At 34.2% G+C, this 15,788-nt stretch overlaps 1 protein-coding gene across 1 annotated transcript; it reads right to left on the bottom strand.

Moving 5' to 3' along the window:
* Positions 1–4,651: 4,651 nt before the first annotated feature.
* Positions 4,652–15,162, bottom strand: LOC144431042 (uncharacterized). Its single transcript, XM_078118970.1, has 4 exons — positions 15,028–15,162; positions 12,682–12,849; positions 6,624–6,791; positions 4,652–4,897 (listed from the first exon to the last, which is right to left on the bottom strand). Exons 1-4 carry the CDS (start codon positions 15,160–15,162, stop codon positions 4,724–4,726), a joined length of 645 nt encoding a protein of 214 aa, XP_077975096.1. The 3' UTR covers positions 4,652–4,723.
* Positions 15,163–15,788: the final 626 nt, after the last annotated feature.

Here is a 15,788-nt window from a genome sequence, read left to right as displayed (position 1 = left end):
AAAATGCTTGATATTTTTATAACAATGATGATGGGGCGCCACCATGCAGATACACACACCGACTATTTATTAGAACCACAAACAAGTTGAATTATAAGGCTTCTACTTCACTTAATAATTAATGGCCATAACTTACATTTGATAACATTCTTTGACTGTGTTTTGATGCCAGAGTTTCCCAATTCATCTTTGGCCCAGACTTGAAAACGATATTTTTTACCAAGTGTAGGTGACTTTATTCTATACTGAGGAACCTCTGTAGTGTGAGTCTCTCCAAGTTTCACATCATCACAGAAGATTTCTATGTTGTATAGAACGTTGCTGTAAGATACTTCATTCCAAGTCAAAAGAATGTCGGATCCACTTCTTTGAGACGAAACATTTTCAATTTGCGGCAAAGCTATAAATAAATATTTTGACTTAGCATACTTCAATAAAAAACATTTTCAATATAAGCTGTGAACTTAAAATTATTTCTGCGCAATTCATGCAAAATTCAAAAACAAAATCGAATATAAAATAGTAGTGAGTAGCAATTCAGATATTTTAAAATCAATAAAGCAGGCTTACAATAAAACAACTGTGAGTGACTTTTTCAAGCAAAAGCCAAATACAAAAATTCATGTGCAACTAATAGGAAATCTAAGACTCAGTTAGCGATATATGCTAAAAGCAGGATAAAATGTTTTCATTGGAATTGGAGCTGAAATGGTATTTTCAAACTCAAAGTCAGGAGTGGAAGTTGGAATGTTAAATTATCTGGGTAATACGGTAATTTTAGACTTTTATTAATTCTTTACTGAAACTCAAAAATATGGAGTGGACCAAGCGTTCCTAACAATGTATTAAAAAGGCATGCACACGGCAATTAAATATAATTAAAATTTAATTTCCTTGTAGTTTGGAGCTGGAGTTGAATCTTCTCCAACCTGGAGTGGGTTATATTTGTCCAGTTTGGCAGTTGATTTGCCAAACCTTACTATTTGTGTGAAAATTTGGTTGAGGACAGATTCAATTATTTCAGGGGTGTGCAACAGGTGGCTCGTTGGCCATAAACCGTTTCGTCAAGCTATTCAGTGTGGCCCTTGTCAGCATTCAAATCTCCCCCAAAGGATAAAATCCCAATCCGACTGTTTATGTTGACAGTTCTGATAAAGCTGATCTTAACAAACTATGCATAATCTTGAAGTTTCCAATGTCCCACTAAACTGTTACATGAATGGGATTCGTTATTGTGGGAATTTTTCAATTCTTTATGTTTATGGAAAAGCTAAATTTTTTGTCTGGCCTAGCTAGATGTCTGAAGTTGGTCATATGGCCCACCGGCAAAAAATGTTGCACACCCCCTGTATTATTCCAACATCTCAATGGTTCAACACTTCCTCATAATTACAAGCATTTAGCTCAGCTCAACGCCATCTGATTCTATTAAGACGACTGACTTACTATGCTGAGTTGGCTTTGCAAGTTGTTCCGTTACTTCTTTATCTGATTGTTCTGCTTCTTCTTCAGACAGTGGGAGTTCACTTCTGAAGATAAAATGGAGAATGCAAATGTATTAATTTTGATTCATTGGTTAAAATAACAGCCCCTATTACTCGATTTCAAAACCCTTCTCCCCTCACCCACAGCGTTAAAGATTGTGCACCAGGTAAGCTGGTGGGCATGGGCTTTAAACCAAAGATTTCTAACCTGTGATAGATAATAAGTTCAACACTTTAACCACTAGGCTAGAAGTTCCCATGACGTGAAAATTAACAGAATTGTGTTAAACATAGCTGATATATGATTGAATGTTTTACATATTGTATTTATTATAAATGTTTTATTATTTCTCATTTTAAATGATGTGTATATGAAGATATATGCTTATCAACAAGCAAAACTGAGCAATTTGTCAACTTGACATCAGATTTTAATGACTCATATGAATTTTGTTCAAGCAATGAAATGGCCTCAAGGGCAACCTCCTATCTTTACAAAGCTGGGATTTCAGAAGTGGTGTCAATCAAAAATACCAGTTACGTTTGGACATAGAGAGAGAAATGCATATGCATAACAAGTATAACATCTCGCTTTGAAAAGATGTGTTCAGAGCAACTGCCGCACACCTCTCATTAGATAAATAAGTGTGAATGTTTTTTAATGGCATTCCCTTTTCTTGAGGTGCACATATTGACAAACTTCAAAAAGCATAAAATGCACATTAACGATCACAAAATTCAGTTTTATCCAAAGGCAGCAAGTTTCATGTACGTGTACCACATTTTTTCCCTGATAATTTAGCACCGTACGAACATAAAGTTTGGGAACCGCTACACTAAGCCATCACTGTCCTTGACAATTAAAATATAGGTGAGCATTATATATAATACAAGGTACTGTTATATCTAACCTGGGGCTTCCTACTTCTTGTAAAGTAGCCACATTTTCTCCAGTATTCTCAAAACTGTCATCTGGTGATCCTGAGAAAAAATAAAAAATAATTATCAAAAAATTATAGTATTCAGGAATCTGTTTTGAGCTATTTAACATCGTATATCAGAAATTATGATAGAATTCCATATTTTACCCGGAAAAGAAAAATAAATCAATAATGCGGCTTATACAGTGAACCATGGCCTCTTATCCGGTTACCAATGCATGGTTGGGAATGGGATTAATTAGCCAGTTAATTGTTTCAGATGCATGGACTTGATGGTGAAGTAGGCTCAATCAACCAGTGGGCACATGAACCACTATTTGACGACATGAAATTCAGAAAACCTCTCGCACTTAATTATCCCCAGGATCCGAAACTGTGAACCGAGCAAGATAATCAGATTGGTATGCCAAGCATCTATCCATAATAATGCTCTGCAACCAAATGTAACAACTTGGAAACAATTTATATTTTTCCATGAAATTAATTTTGAATATCCTAGATTTATATTCAATCATATCACACTGAAAATATTCTTCGATTTTTCCATATTTATAATAAACAATAAAAATACAGAATCTGTTCAAAGAATCACAATAGGCTATATAACATGTTGCAAGATGCTGTTGAATGATATGCCAGTTTCAGCAGCAATGAAAGTATATTTATTTAACATTAAACCCCCCAAAAAATTAAAAATACTTGATGACCATTACGTACTCATTATACCATAGCAACACTCAATTTAAACAACATATTTATAACTTACCAAATTCAGCTTTTGACGTTGTGGTTGGAAGTTGTTTAGAAAAAACATTAGTTGTAGCATCTGCTGACTTGCTTTGACTTTTGAGAATGGATTCATTCAAGTGAATTTCTAGTTCCTGTAATGAATAAAGTTTTTATACAAGATTAGCACTAAGCATGCAAAACAATATTTAAACAGTCAATGATATCTAATATTCCAGTGCTAAAATTTGATGCATTTTCCCATAAAACTATACTATATAAAAGTGCTTCTCATTTTATTAAGAAGTCTTCCATTTATTGAAAAACTTTCAAAATTTGCATACTTTATCTTATCTTTGATAACTCACTAAACTGACAGTCTAGTGACTTGGTAGTTCATTAAAATAAGAATTATTGTGAAAAATTGGTAAATTCATTTCAAATTTAGACTTTTGCTTGGCGAACACAAATGAATCTTGATACGAAACCTTGATATTGAAAAATTTTTGTTATTGGTTTCATTTGATAAAAAAATTAAAATTAATCATCTATGCAGTAAGATGAATGATATATTTTGGCAACTAAAAAAATGTACTATGAAATTGTTCTTTTTATTAAAGCACAAATAAACATAATTAAAAAACAGCAAATACCGTATATGCTCGTTTTACCGCCCGATCTTGATTAGGGGCCCGTTTGAATAGCTGCCCGTGTGAACAGAACATAAAAATAAATAAGGGCCGGTGCGTGAATAACCGCCCGATGTAAAAGCTGATTTTTCAGTGGTAGAGAACAATGGGAAATGAGAAGCGCTTTTGTCACAACGCTGTTGAATTTTAAGCGCTGGTAGATAACACTCACGCCTTAGGCGTCCTGATTACGTAACACCGTGGTTCTCAAACTGGCGTCGCGATGCCCAAGTGCGATGCTGTTGAATTTTAAGCGCTGGTAGATAACACTCACACCTTAGGCGTCCTGATTACGTAACACCGTGGTTCTCAAACTGGCGTCGCGACGCCCAAGTGCGTCGTTTCAATATCGATAGGGCGTCGCAAAACTTTTCTTCTTTTGCGGATTTGTACCTGCGGTGCGTAGAAAAAGTCGTCGTTCGTTATTCTTGTTTAAATCATACTTGAGAACTGGAAATGACAATATATTAATTATTGTAACGATCGATCTTATTTATATATATATATGTTTTTTTATATATTTTCGTGTAAAATTTTACTTTAAAAATAGCAAACGCCTGTGCTTGAATAAGGGCCGGTTTGAATAAGGGCCCGGTTAGTGAGTTTGGTTAAAAATATATGGGCCCGTGCTATAAAACGAGCAAATACGGTATAGAATATGTGCAACACAATCACATTGACTGCGATGACATTATATTTTAATCACTCCTTTAAAGAATTGAAATGACACCAATGGAAATAACATACACCTCGGTGAAACTTCAAATTAAAGTGTTCAGTTCAGCGTGAACAATTTAGACTAGCAGTTTATTTCAGTTTTTTCGCAAATCGTTGATTTTATGTCTGTCCCATATTTTATATTTAGAATATCGCAGAAAGAATTTCAAACCTCAGATCCAATTTCATTCAATTGATTTTGCAATATTTCTTTATCTTCATCTGCTATTTTCCATTCTTGCAACCACAAATTCTTTGTAACATTAGGAAGCAGATTTGCAACTGCAACAATTTCTTCATGGTTAGCAGTTCGATTTTCATTCAGTAACAAGTGATCAATCTGTTGAAATAAACAAATACAAAGAACAATCTGATATGGATAAAATATATAACAGTCATATTCATCATAGTTTTACCAAACCCATATTATTCATATTACACAGAAATGCATTGTAACATTAAATACAGCCAGGTGCTAGAAGTTGGGAGTTTTCATCAAGGGAGAAACAATAGTTATCAAAATTCAATGTTTTCGCTGTGTAGCATTTTTTGTAGTGAAACCAATTGTATTTCACAAATCGCTAACTTTTGTAATCATCAAACAAAATTGTAAAATAATTGTTAACTCAGAGCAACACAGTCAAAATTGTAATTTCATAATCAGACAAGCTCTTGTGACATTAAACAACTAACCGGGTTTCAGAAGTCAAAGGTTGTTTTGGAAGGTAATTTATTGATTCTATACAAAAAACTAAAAGATAAAGTTTGTCACAAGGTTTGTTGTGAATAGGCATGATTAATTCATATCCCAAAGGCCTAATTGGCCTGTCTCATTAGAATTTACTAAAATACAACGGAACATTCAAACATTTATGATATCAGAATTAATCCTTCCATTGTAAATTATGTCAAAAGATTTATAGCGTTAATAGTGCTTCAATCAGTGTGACGTACATATACAGCTTAGAATAAAATAGAATGGGAATCGCATGTCAGTGAGGAGAGCGTTTAAGTACGGTCTAGTCAATCCAGAGGCGCTAGTCAATGAAAAAATAGAGACTACAAGCACCATTAAGCGTGGTAACCATGACAACTGCTCACCCCAGGCACTGACAGCTGATTAGATTAGGTACGGGTTTGAGTTTTCAAGAATGCATAAGATAGGATTTGCGAAGTGCAGGCGTGTATAAAATGTTAACTAATTAATTTACCCATTTGATAAGAAGAGATTATGAAACATGAACCTCGTACTGTCACTGTGCTTGAGTAAAAATAGAGTACCAAAACTCTGTGTGAAATGTATAAGATTAATGATTCTCATCAGTGAATTGAATCTTCAACGAAATGCCGGTAACTATAAAGTCTATAATATGAAACAGTTATTCAGTGGTTTTGCAACAAGCCGTCAATGAATTATTTAACAACAATTGGGAATAGTGTAGAAGTGTAACAATTTGAAATAAAGGTAGTTGTAATGCACATAATATAACATTTATCAACAACTTAGCATAAAAGGACTAACTAACTGGTTTGAGATCAAGATTTACTGTACATCTATGGCCTGGAAATTATTGTTTTGAATGCCATACTGCACCCAATAATATATGGGTGATATCCTCAGAACACTCCTACTTATCGCATGGAATATGTCCATGCAATGGTACCAATTAGCGGAGAAATACACCATAAAAATAAATATAGAATGAGATTTAAATCAAGAAGAACGACTATTCCAGGTACTAAAGACTCAATAGCTATGAATCTGGTCAATTGTTTAGCTGAAAATAGCGAGAAAATGGAATAACAACACGACATTAACTGGGAGATGTGGCAACAGCAGATTGGTAAGAGGAGAGCATGAGTTTTCTATATTTTGCTTTGAACGTTTTGTAAATGATGACCTGGGAACTATTATTAAAAAAGATAAATTTAAAATTATACCAGTTTTCATAAATTTCACCATGCAACCCAATTTTGGGCTATGAAAGTGTAAAACTTTAACTTATTACAAAATTAAATTCAAACCCGTTAAAAAGGTTAATTATGCGATTATTATTGTTTTATACCTCTGTGTTGCCCAAGGATGATTTGAAAGCTTGTAGTTGATCTGATGACAGGTTACAGTAGCCAAGGTTCAAGTCTTCAACACAGGATTGATTGGAAAGTATTTGTCCAACTGATGATAAACCTTCAACTCCTATGTATTTGTTTCCACTCAGCCACAACCTCTGGATCTATAAAGAGACAAGAATAATTTATAAACCATGAAATCTATAAACGGTTCTCTACTGAGTGAGAAATAAAAAATTATGAAGATTCTTAAACTGAAAGTAGTTTTCGATGCAAAATATACTATTTATATTTCATAGAAAATGCTGTTGAATTTAAAAACAAAATCTGAACTACAAAACTAGACATATCAGAAGTAAAATCTGTAAATTCAGATTAGTTGAATCCCATGTTAACAACGGCACGAGATGAATGATTGAGCAATTATGAAATCCAAAAACTCATAGAACAGAACAAAAATATTGTTATGATGTCAAAACAGTCATACTTGCAGGTATGAATTTCAAAAGTCAAAAAATGTTTTGACCTGCCTTTGCTCACTATGAGATAACAAAATTCCTAAAAAAAAACTAAGCTAATTCTGTGAAGTTTTATTGAAACTATTTCTAAAAATTTTTAGTTCCTGATCAAGCATATTCATTGTGTACAGCGGTTTTCTATTCGGAAATTTGGGTGGCTCCATCTGGTAACCATCTAATTATTTTTACACATATGAAAATTTCTATAAATGGTTCTTTACTGGGTGAGAAATAAAAAAAACAAGCCGGTAGGCACCCAGGATCTCAGCTGATAGTTGGGGCCCACACTAAGCTACTTATTGCCATTCATAGAAACTCAAGGATCTTTAACGGTGGCGCGATTAACTAAGTGAGCGGGTTGCTTAAAAAGTCCAATTCATTTTGAGCGCTGCACGTTTTGTAGACATACTTACGTGACTGATATGCGATGACTAAAAATTGGAAAGAATCATGTTCATTAAAATCCGTAAGGCTTCTCCAGTTTATGGAGTATCAAGACCAAAGACGACTTATTGGAAAGCGTATTTTACTGTGCAGAAGGTAGCGTTCTTGAAATTTCATATTTCAACATAGTTAACAAGTGAACGACGATAAGTTGGAATTTCTCAACGATCGGCGCGTTATTCGTCGTTGTCATGGAACCGAAACCTCCATCCGGGTTTTCTATCAAACGCACTATACTAGGGTGACATAATAACCCACATGAGAAATTTCATCCCGATTAATCAAAAATCACATTTGGTGTTGTTTCGTTATAGAATTAACCAGAAAAATCTTTTGGCATATTGTTATATCACCAATGTCACTGAATTGTCCAGTGTTCTTAGTCGACTAGCAAAGTTGAATGATGTGCTTGGCAGTCTAAATTATTATCTGGATTTCTATCTTTTTGGTCACGAATATATGCTAACAATTTTGGCATCATAGAAAACTAAAAATCGAATTAGCTTAGTGGCTATGTCTGATAAATAATATTAACCCCAGGTTGAGAACCCCTGATATAATTCATGTCGGGTGTTTTTTGCAGCCCGCCTGAACAGTATTACAAAAATTGCTGACGTATGTCAGAACATTCAGTGATTACCCTCCTGTACCTCACATTTGGTAATCAATCAATCTGCAGTTATTTATTTGTAAGTTATTTTGCAAATTGACAAATTCAAACATATTTTAACTGAATGTGGGGGGAGGGGGGTACCACAATGCTTGCTTGATATGTCGGCAAGTTTTGTCGGTGACAAAAGAATATAATTTAAAACAGCATTTTAGAATCTTGTGAGCAATGAGCATTTCCAAAGTTAAGATTCTGCTTTAAAAATCCTATAGCTGTTCAAAAGCACTCACCATATTTATTCGCAAATACGCCGAGTTTGAAACTCAAAAAAAAAGTTGCCCAACTAGAGGGACCGTCTTATGTGCGCATAACTCAGATATCACCAAAAAATCGGCTCCTTCGCGCATCGAATCTTTGATCACGCAACGAAATGATATAATGCTGACTTGCCGGTAATTGCAACAGCTACAGATCATGCTTAATTCTCACGATAAAGAGCGTGCACGTACACACCACACACGCGATCGCTTGTCTAGGTGTGATTGTCTGATCATAAACGTGACCGCTTGTATTTGATTAAATTTAATTGTATCTTTTGCATAAGAGCAACAGCATTGATCTACCAGCCATGTCGTGGTCAAAACGTTATCATTTGTGCACAACTAAAGATCAGATAGAAGTTTCAGGTAGAATAATACTCACAGCATTGATTCTTAACAATAAAACTGTAATTTCAATCTTTTTGAACAACCCTTTACGGTAACTGAAAGGTTGAAATAACATATGAATATGATGTGATAAATACTGTGCTGTACGTCCATGGGTTAGGCAACAGCTGTGTTTTCGGTTTTTTCCTGAATCAGCAAAACGGAAGGGTCATAAATCAATCACTTTATTTCGTGGTAGTCGTTTTCTTTCTGAAGTGCCGTTTATCGGGCAGGGAGTGCTTCATTGCACCGGCCACGTTTTTGTTTTTAGGATTAAGACAAATAACAGCTGGTATACAAAGTCAATTAAATAATCGGCAGACACTTTGGCATACATTATAAAATATATCAGCCCATATATGAAGCTCACACAAATCATGTTTGAGAAGACTTGCGAAAAATAACCAAATTTATTGCCGTGTCCGCTCAGGATATCTCGACTACCTTAATATAAAATAATGATTGTAAAATATTTTTAATCAAAAATGTCCTCATGTTATACGTTTGGTACTCCAAGTCGGCGCTGATTTAATTCCTTTCATGTTGGCAGTAATTTAGTTGTGCCGCAAAGTGCTGTCTTCCATTACGATAAAACAGAAAATATAATAATCGAAAATTATTTTGATCAAAATGTGGACAGCGGCGCTAGAATGTGTGTGCCATATACAAGAAGGTAGCGAATCGCGATATTTGAATATTAAATTTGAATTGAACATCATTGACTGTAATAGATGCGTGCGCGTGTTACGATTTGTGGAAACGGCGTATATGCGAATTTTTATAAATTCACTATTTCGAAGCTGTTATTAGGAAGTCGGCTTATCCGCGTGATAGGATGAAAAATACGGTACATTTGCGGAAACACTTTTTCCGTTATGAAGAGTTTGAAATCTTACACTAAACGTAGATATAGAAAGCCTTTTGCTGGTTTTAGTAAGTTTTTTGGTGGTTTTTGCATGTTTTAGCTTGATAAATGACAAATACTAATCAGCGTGGCTAATCAATTTTGTGGCCCCTGGAACCGACAACCTTGGACCACCCTGTTCTAGACCTTACCATTGAATTTGAAATTGAAAAAATAAATCAAACTACAAAAGTAGACATATCAGAATCGATATATATTGGGTGAGCCACTCAAACACTGAGGATTCTGACCCGTGTTGTCAAATAGATCGAAAGCTTGAGCTTTATGAAATCCTCAATACTCACAAAGCAGAAAACCAACATTAAAATATTACTATGATATTGACACGGCCTATTTCAAATTATTATTACAAGTAGCTAATGGAATGCTGCTTCAATAGAGTAAAGTATCATGGCCCCTGTTTGAGTGAGTGACCATAGATTTGTATCTGGCTCTTATTCTGTTACCCGAAAATATTGAACTTGGAAAATGTATTTTCTCTCGTCATAAACAAAATAAATAACAATAAACAAAATTGTAAAATTATTTTTAACTCAGAGCAACATAGTCATATTACGGTAATATTTCAAAAACAGAAATGCTTTTGTTGTCCAACCTTCAATGTTGAAAATAAGTAGCTTTTTAGAATTGTTATCATTCATCATTTAATGTTTGAAATCTGATTGATACCTTCTGTCCCAAATTTCAATCTGAATTGCATTCAAATTTTCAGAAAAATGTGTTATATGACTCTTTTCAATGCCGTTCACTCCAAACCAGGTTATGTACAATTGTTCACTGATATCTGTTAGAAGGAAATACTATTTCCTATTTCCTTCTCCATTTTTAGGAGATATCAGTGAACAGTTGTACAGGGTCTAATTTAGAGTGAATGGTGTTGATAAGAGTCATATAGTACATTTTTCTCAAAAAATAAAGTACTCAAGAAAAAAATACTTTGCTAATTTGGTTCTAAAATTTTCTTTCAATCAATTAAACTTGGAAAATCATCAGAAAAAAATTGAGTATGATATAGGGAAGTGGTTCCCAACCTTTTTTTTTCGCGACCCCAATTTTCGTAAAATCAACCCTTACAGATACTCGCTACCCCGCAACAAGAAAAGCATTAGAAACCATACCTACGAAGTTAATTCGTTCCTAAATCCCTTCATAGGTAGGGACACATTTTACCTGTAAATTCCCTAATCTGTTCTAAGATCCCACAAAACTACTATACTATTTGTATAAATCATATTATGGTTAAAAACCGTAACTAATACATGTTAGAACTAGATTACGGCATAATAAATAGAAAGGGTATATTCATGGAAAAAACAGAGAAATAACGAATAAAAACAATAAACTGTTTGTTCGCTTATCTTTGGTGTTAGTCGACTAGGCTGGGCTAAGAAAAGACCGTGGAGATCGGGAGTATAGCTTTCAAAGGAGGTGAGACGAAGCGACAAAAGTCGATAGTTGAGAGCGACCGTAATACGGAAATGAGCACATGCACATGAATTCAAACTTAAAATATACCTTTTTTTTACTTTTCTGTTTTTTTTTTGTTCTTTTTTTGTTTTTCTTTTCTAGGTCATTTATTTTTCAGTTAAATTTTCTTTTGTTTAACTGTTCCGCGTATCGTCTTCTCACTGAAGTTAGCTAGGGACTCAAACTGACTGTTCAGACACATTGTACGTAACCGTGGGAAACAAACGAGCCAATGGGATGACAGGTAATTTCTGGGTGTCTGACGGCAGCTGGCAGTGGCTCCAAATATATTAATGAGAAGACTGTGCCTGTACATCGTTTGTCAGTTTTTGAGACTATGGTGTAATGTTACTGAGGCACAGCCGCATGTCATCTTCTACACTCAACCTATTTCTGTGTTTTGTTGTGAGTACAGCCAATTTTCTTGACTTTCCGGATGTCATTTTAGTGAAGAATTTGTGATAATGGTTCAGTTATGTTTTATATTAATTTGAAATGTACCGGTAAGTAACTGCTTTGGAAAATTAGCAAATCTTCACATCCTTATTTATTCTTATATACGTATGTTTTTGGTTTGGCAAAACCAAGAAATTCTTTCTCCCTGCAGTCAGTTGAACAGGTGATGCAAATCTACCAGCAATCCCCCGACTATCTATTCATCGTTATGCAATTTACGACACCGGTACGTTTCAACGTTACGTTGCCGGCAGACGGATATGTAATAGACAGGGGAACAACGCATCAGCGCGATACAATGATCAAGCGTAGTGGACATAACTTAAAGGTAACTTAAATAACTATCTCTCCCTAAAACTCAAGCTATTATGAAACCGAATTCAACCGTAAACATAAATTATTTAGCCTGCAAGCGCACGTGTAAAGACTGTTGCCAGATCAGGGTCAAAGACAACAATACTTCGAATTGAACAACACGCATAAAAAAGCTGAAAACGTGGATATATCATTGACGTTCCAATCACTAAATCGCATTCTCTACCTGACCTTTATAATATAAATATAAGCGAATTAATGTACATTCACAAGAAGTTAGGCACCCCAAAAATCTGCTCGCGACCCCATCCGGGAACCACTGATATAGGGCAATTTCGCGCATTTCACACAATCACAGAACAAGACTCAACAGAACCGAATTGATCAAAAGAATTGGTTATTATGTTTTTCAAACAAATTTTCAAATAAACATTCAGGCCTATTATTACTATTATTAAAAAGATAAATTTAAAATTGTAGAGGTTTTTCATAAATTCCACCATGTAATCCAATTTTGGGTTATGAAAGTGTAAAACTATAACATATTAAAAAATCAAAATTTCCTCCAACCCTTGTTAAAACGTTAATCATGTCATTATTATTGTGTTATACCTCTGTGTTGCCCAAGGATGATTTGAAAGCTTGTAGTTGATCTGATGACAGGTTGCAGTCGCCAAGACCCAAGTAATTAACACAGGATTGATTGGAAAGTATTTGTCCAACTGATGATAAACCTTCAACTCCCATGTTTGTGTTTCCATCCAGCCACAAGTTCATGATCTATAAAGAGACAAGAATACTTTATAAACCATGAAATCTATAAATGTTTCTTTACTGAGTGAGAAATGAAAAATTATGAACATTCTCAAACTGAAAGTAGTTTTCGATACAAACATATCATTAATATTTCATAGAAAATAACGTTGAATTTAAACACAAAATCTGAACTACAAAACTAGACATATCAGAATTAAAATCTGTAAATTTGGATTAGTTGAATCCCATGTTAACAACGGCACGAGAATGAATGATTGAGCAATTATGAAATCCTTGAAACTCATAGAACAGAACAAAAATATTGTTACCCGTATATCAAAACGGTCACACTTGCAGGTATGAATTTCAAATTTCAAAAGTCAAACAATGTTTTGACCTGCCTTTGCTCACTATGAGATAACAAAATTCCCAAAAAGTTTAGCATTTGCGAAAATTTCTCGCAGTTTTTGCAGGGAAGTGCACTTATAGTAAACAAAGAAAAATCGTAAGCTCATACTATAGCTTAAAATACAAAAAATTTGAAAATCAAGTTTTGTTTTTTCACTTTAATACAATAATCACCATTGGATGAAATAGCGATCGGGTCGTTGCTGCAAGCCATGGCAATTGGACAAAAACTCAGCTAATTCTGTGAAGTTTTATTGAAAATATTTCTAAAAACTATTTAGTTCCAGATCAAGCATATTCATTGTGTACAGCGGTTTTCTATTCGGAAATTTGGGTGGCTCCGTCTGGTAACCATCTAATTATTTTTAAACATATGAAAATTTCTATAAATGGTTCTTTACTGAGTGAGAAATAAAAACAAGCCGGTAGGCACCCAGGATCTCCGCTGATAGTTGGGGCCCGCACTTAGCTACTTACTGCCATCCATAGAAACTTGAGGATCTTTAACTGTGGGGGCGATTAACTAAGTGAGCGGGTTGGTTAAAAAGTCCAATTCATTTTGAGCGCTGCACGTTTTGTGAACATACTTACAGGACTGATATGCGGTTACTAAAAATTGGAAAGAATCATGTTCATTAAAATCCCTAAGGCTTCTCCAGTTTATGGAGTATCGAGACCAAAACGACTTATTGGAAAGCGTATTTGTGCAGAAGGTAGCGTTCTTGAAATTTCAAATTTTAACTTAATTAACAAGTGAACGGTGATAAGTTGGAAAAAAATGGAAATTTCTCAATGCGCGTTATTCGTCGTTGTCATGGAAACGAAACCTCCATCCGGACTTTCTATGAAACGCACAATACTAGGGTGACATGATAACCCATGTGAGAAATTTCATCCCGATTGGTCCAGACAGATACACAGACAGAACGACTGATAATAAAAGGGTTTCTTAGAGCCGAGATCCATTATGAACATTTACAAACTGGAAGTGGTTTTTCATGGAATTTCTAGGTTTCGATTCACGATATTCTAGACCAGGGTGGTCCAAACCCACCCCCATATTTTTGGTCACGAATATATGCTAACAATTTTGGTATCATAGAAAACTAAAAATCGAATTAGCTTGGTTGGCTATGTCTGATAACTACCGGTAATATTAATGTCATGGCCTAACAATATAATTCATGCCATTTCAATCTGAGTTGCATTCAAATTTTCAGAAAAATGTGTTATATGACTCTTTTCAATGCCGTTCACTCCAAACCAGGTTTTGTACAATTGTTCACTGATATCTGTTTATTTCCTTATCCTTTTTTAAAATATATCAGTGAACAGTTGTACAGGGCCTAATTCAGGGTGAATGGTGTTGATAAGAGTCATATAGAACATTTTTGTCAAAAAATATATTTAATGATAAGTACTCAAGAAAAGAGTACTTTGCTAATTTGGTTCTAAAATTTTCTTTCAATCAATTAATCTTGGAAAATCATCAGAAAATAATTTAGTACGATATAGGGCAATTTCACGTATTTCACACAATCACAGAACAAGACTCAACAGAGCCGAATTGATCAGAAGAATTGGTTATTATGTTTTTTAAACAAATCTTTGAATAAACAAGTAGGCCTGTTATTACTATTATTTAAAGAAGGTAAATTTAAATTTTTTTTCATAAATTCCACCATGCAATCCAATTTTGTGTTATGAAAGTGTAAAACTATAACATATTGAAAAATCAAAATTTCCTGCAACCCTTGTTAAAACGTTAATTATGTCATTATTATTGTGTTATACCTCTGTGTTTCCCAAGGATGATTTGAAAGCTTGTAGTTGATCTGATGACAGGTTACAGCTGAAAAGGCCCAAGTATTTAACACAGGATTGATTGGAAAGTATTTGTCCAACTGATGATAAACCTTCAACTCCCATGTTTTTGTTTCCACTCAGCACCAACTTCTTGATCTATGAAGAAACAAGAATAATTTATTAACCATGGAATCTATAAATGGTTCTTTACTGAGTGAGAAATAAAAAATTGTGAACTTCTCAAACTGAAAGTAGTTTTCGATACAAAATATTCCATTAATATTTCATAGAAAATACCGTTGAATTTAAAAATAAAATCTGAACTACAAAACCAGACATATCAGAATTAAAATCTGTAAATTCGGAATAGTTGAATCCCATGTTAACAACTGCACAAGATGAAATGATTGAGCAATTATGAAATCCTTGAAACTCATAGAACAGAACAAAAATATTGTTATGATATCAAAACAGTCACAGTTGCAGGTATGAATTTCAAAAGTCAAAAAATATTTTGACCTGCCTTTGCTCACTATGAGATACCAAAATTCCTAAAAAGTTTAGCATTTGCGAAAATTTCTCGCAGTTTTTGCATGGAAGTGCACTTATAGTAAACAAAGAAAAATTGTAAGCTCATACTATAGCTTAAAATACAAAAAATTTGAAAATCAAGTTTTGTTTTTTCACTTTAATACAAAAATCACCATTGGGCGAAATAGCGATCGGGTCGTTGCTGCAAGTCATGTCAA

This window comes from Styela clava, chromosome 2 (genome assembly GCF_964204865.1).
Source record: "Styela clava chromosome 2, kaStyClav1.hap1.2, whole genome shotgun sequence".
In the NCBI taxonomy this organism is placed as follows: domain Eukaryota; kingdom Metazoa; phylum Chordata; class Ascidiacea; order Stolidobranchia; family Styelidae; genus Styela; species Styela clava.
Note: the sequence above shows the minus strand (reverse complement) of the source record. Positions and strands in the feature narration are given on the sequence as shown.

What these genes read in the sequence shown, in the direction of transcription:
- LOC144431042 (XM_078118970.1), bottom strand. Translation starts at nt 15,162, where the DNA reads ATGGGAGTTGAAGGTTTATCATCAGTTGGACAAATACTTTCCAATCAA. An exon ending in CATCCTTGGGCAACACAGAG is followed by an intron (nt 6,792 to 12,681) that starts GTATAACACAAT and finishes GTCTCTTTATAG; the next exon opens with ATCCAGAGGTTGTGGCTGAG. An exon ending in CATCCTTGGGCAACACAGAG is followed by an intron (nt 4,898 to 6,623) that starts GTATAAAACAAT and finishes TTATTTCAACAG; the next exon opens with ATTGATCACTTGTTACTGAA.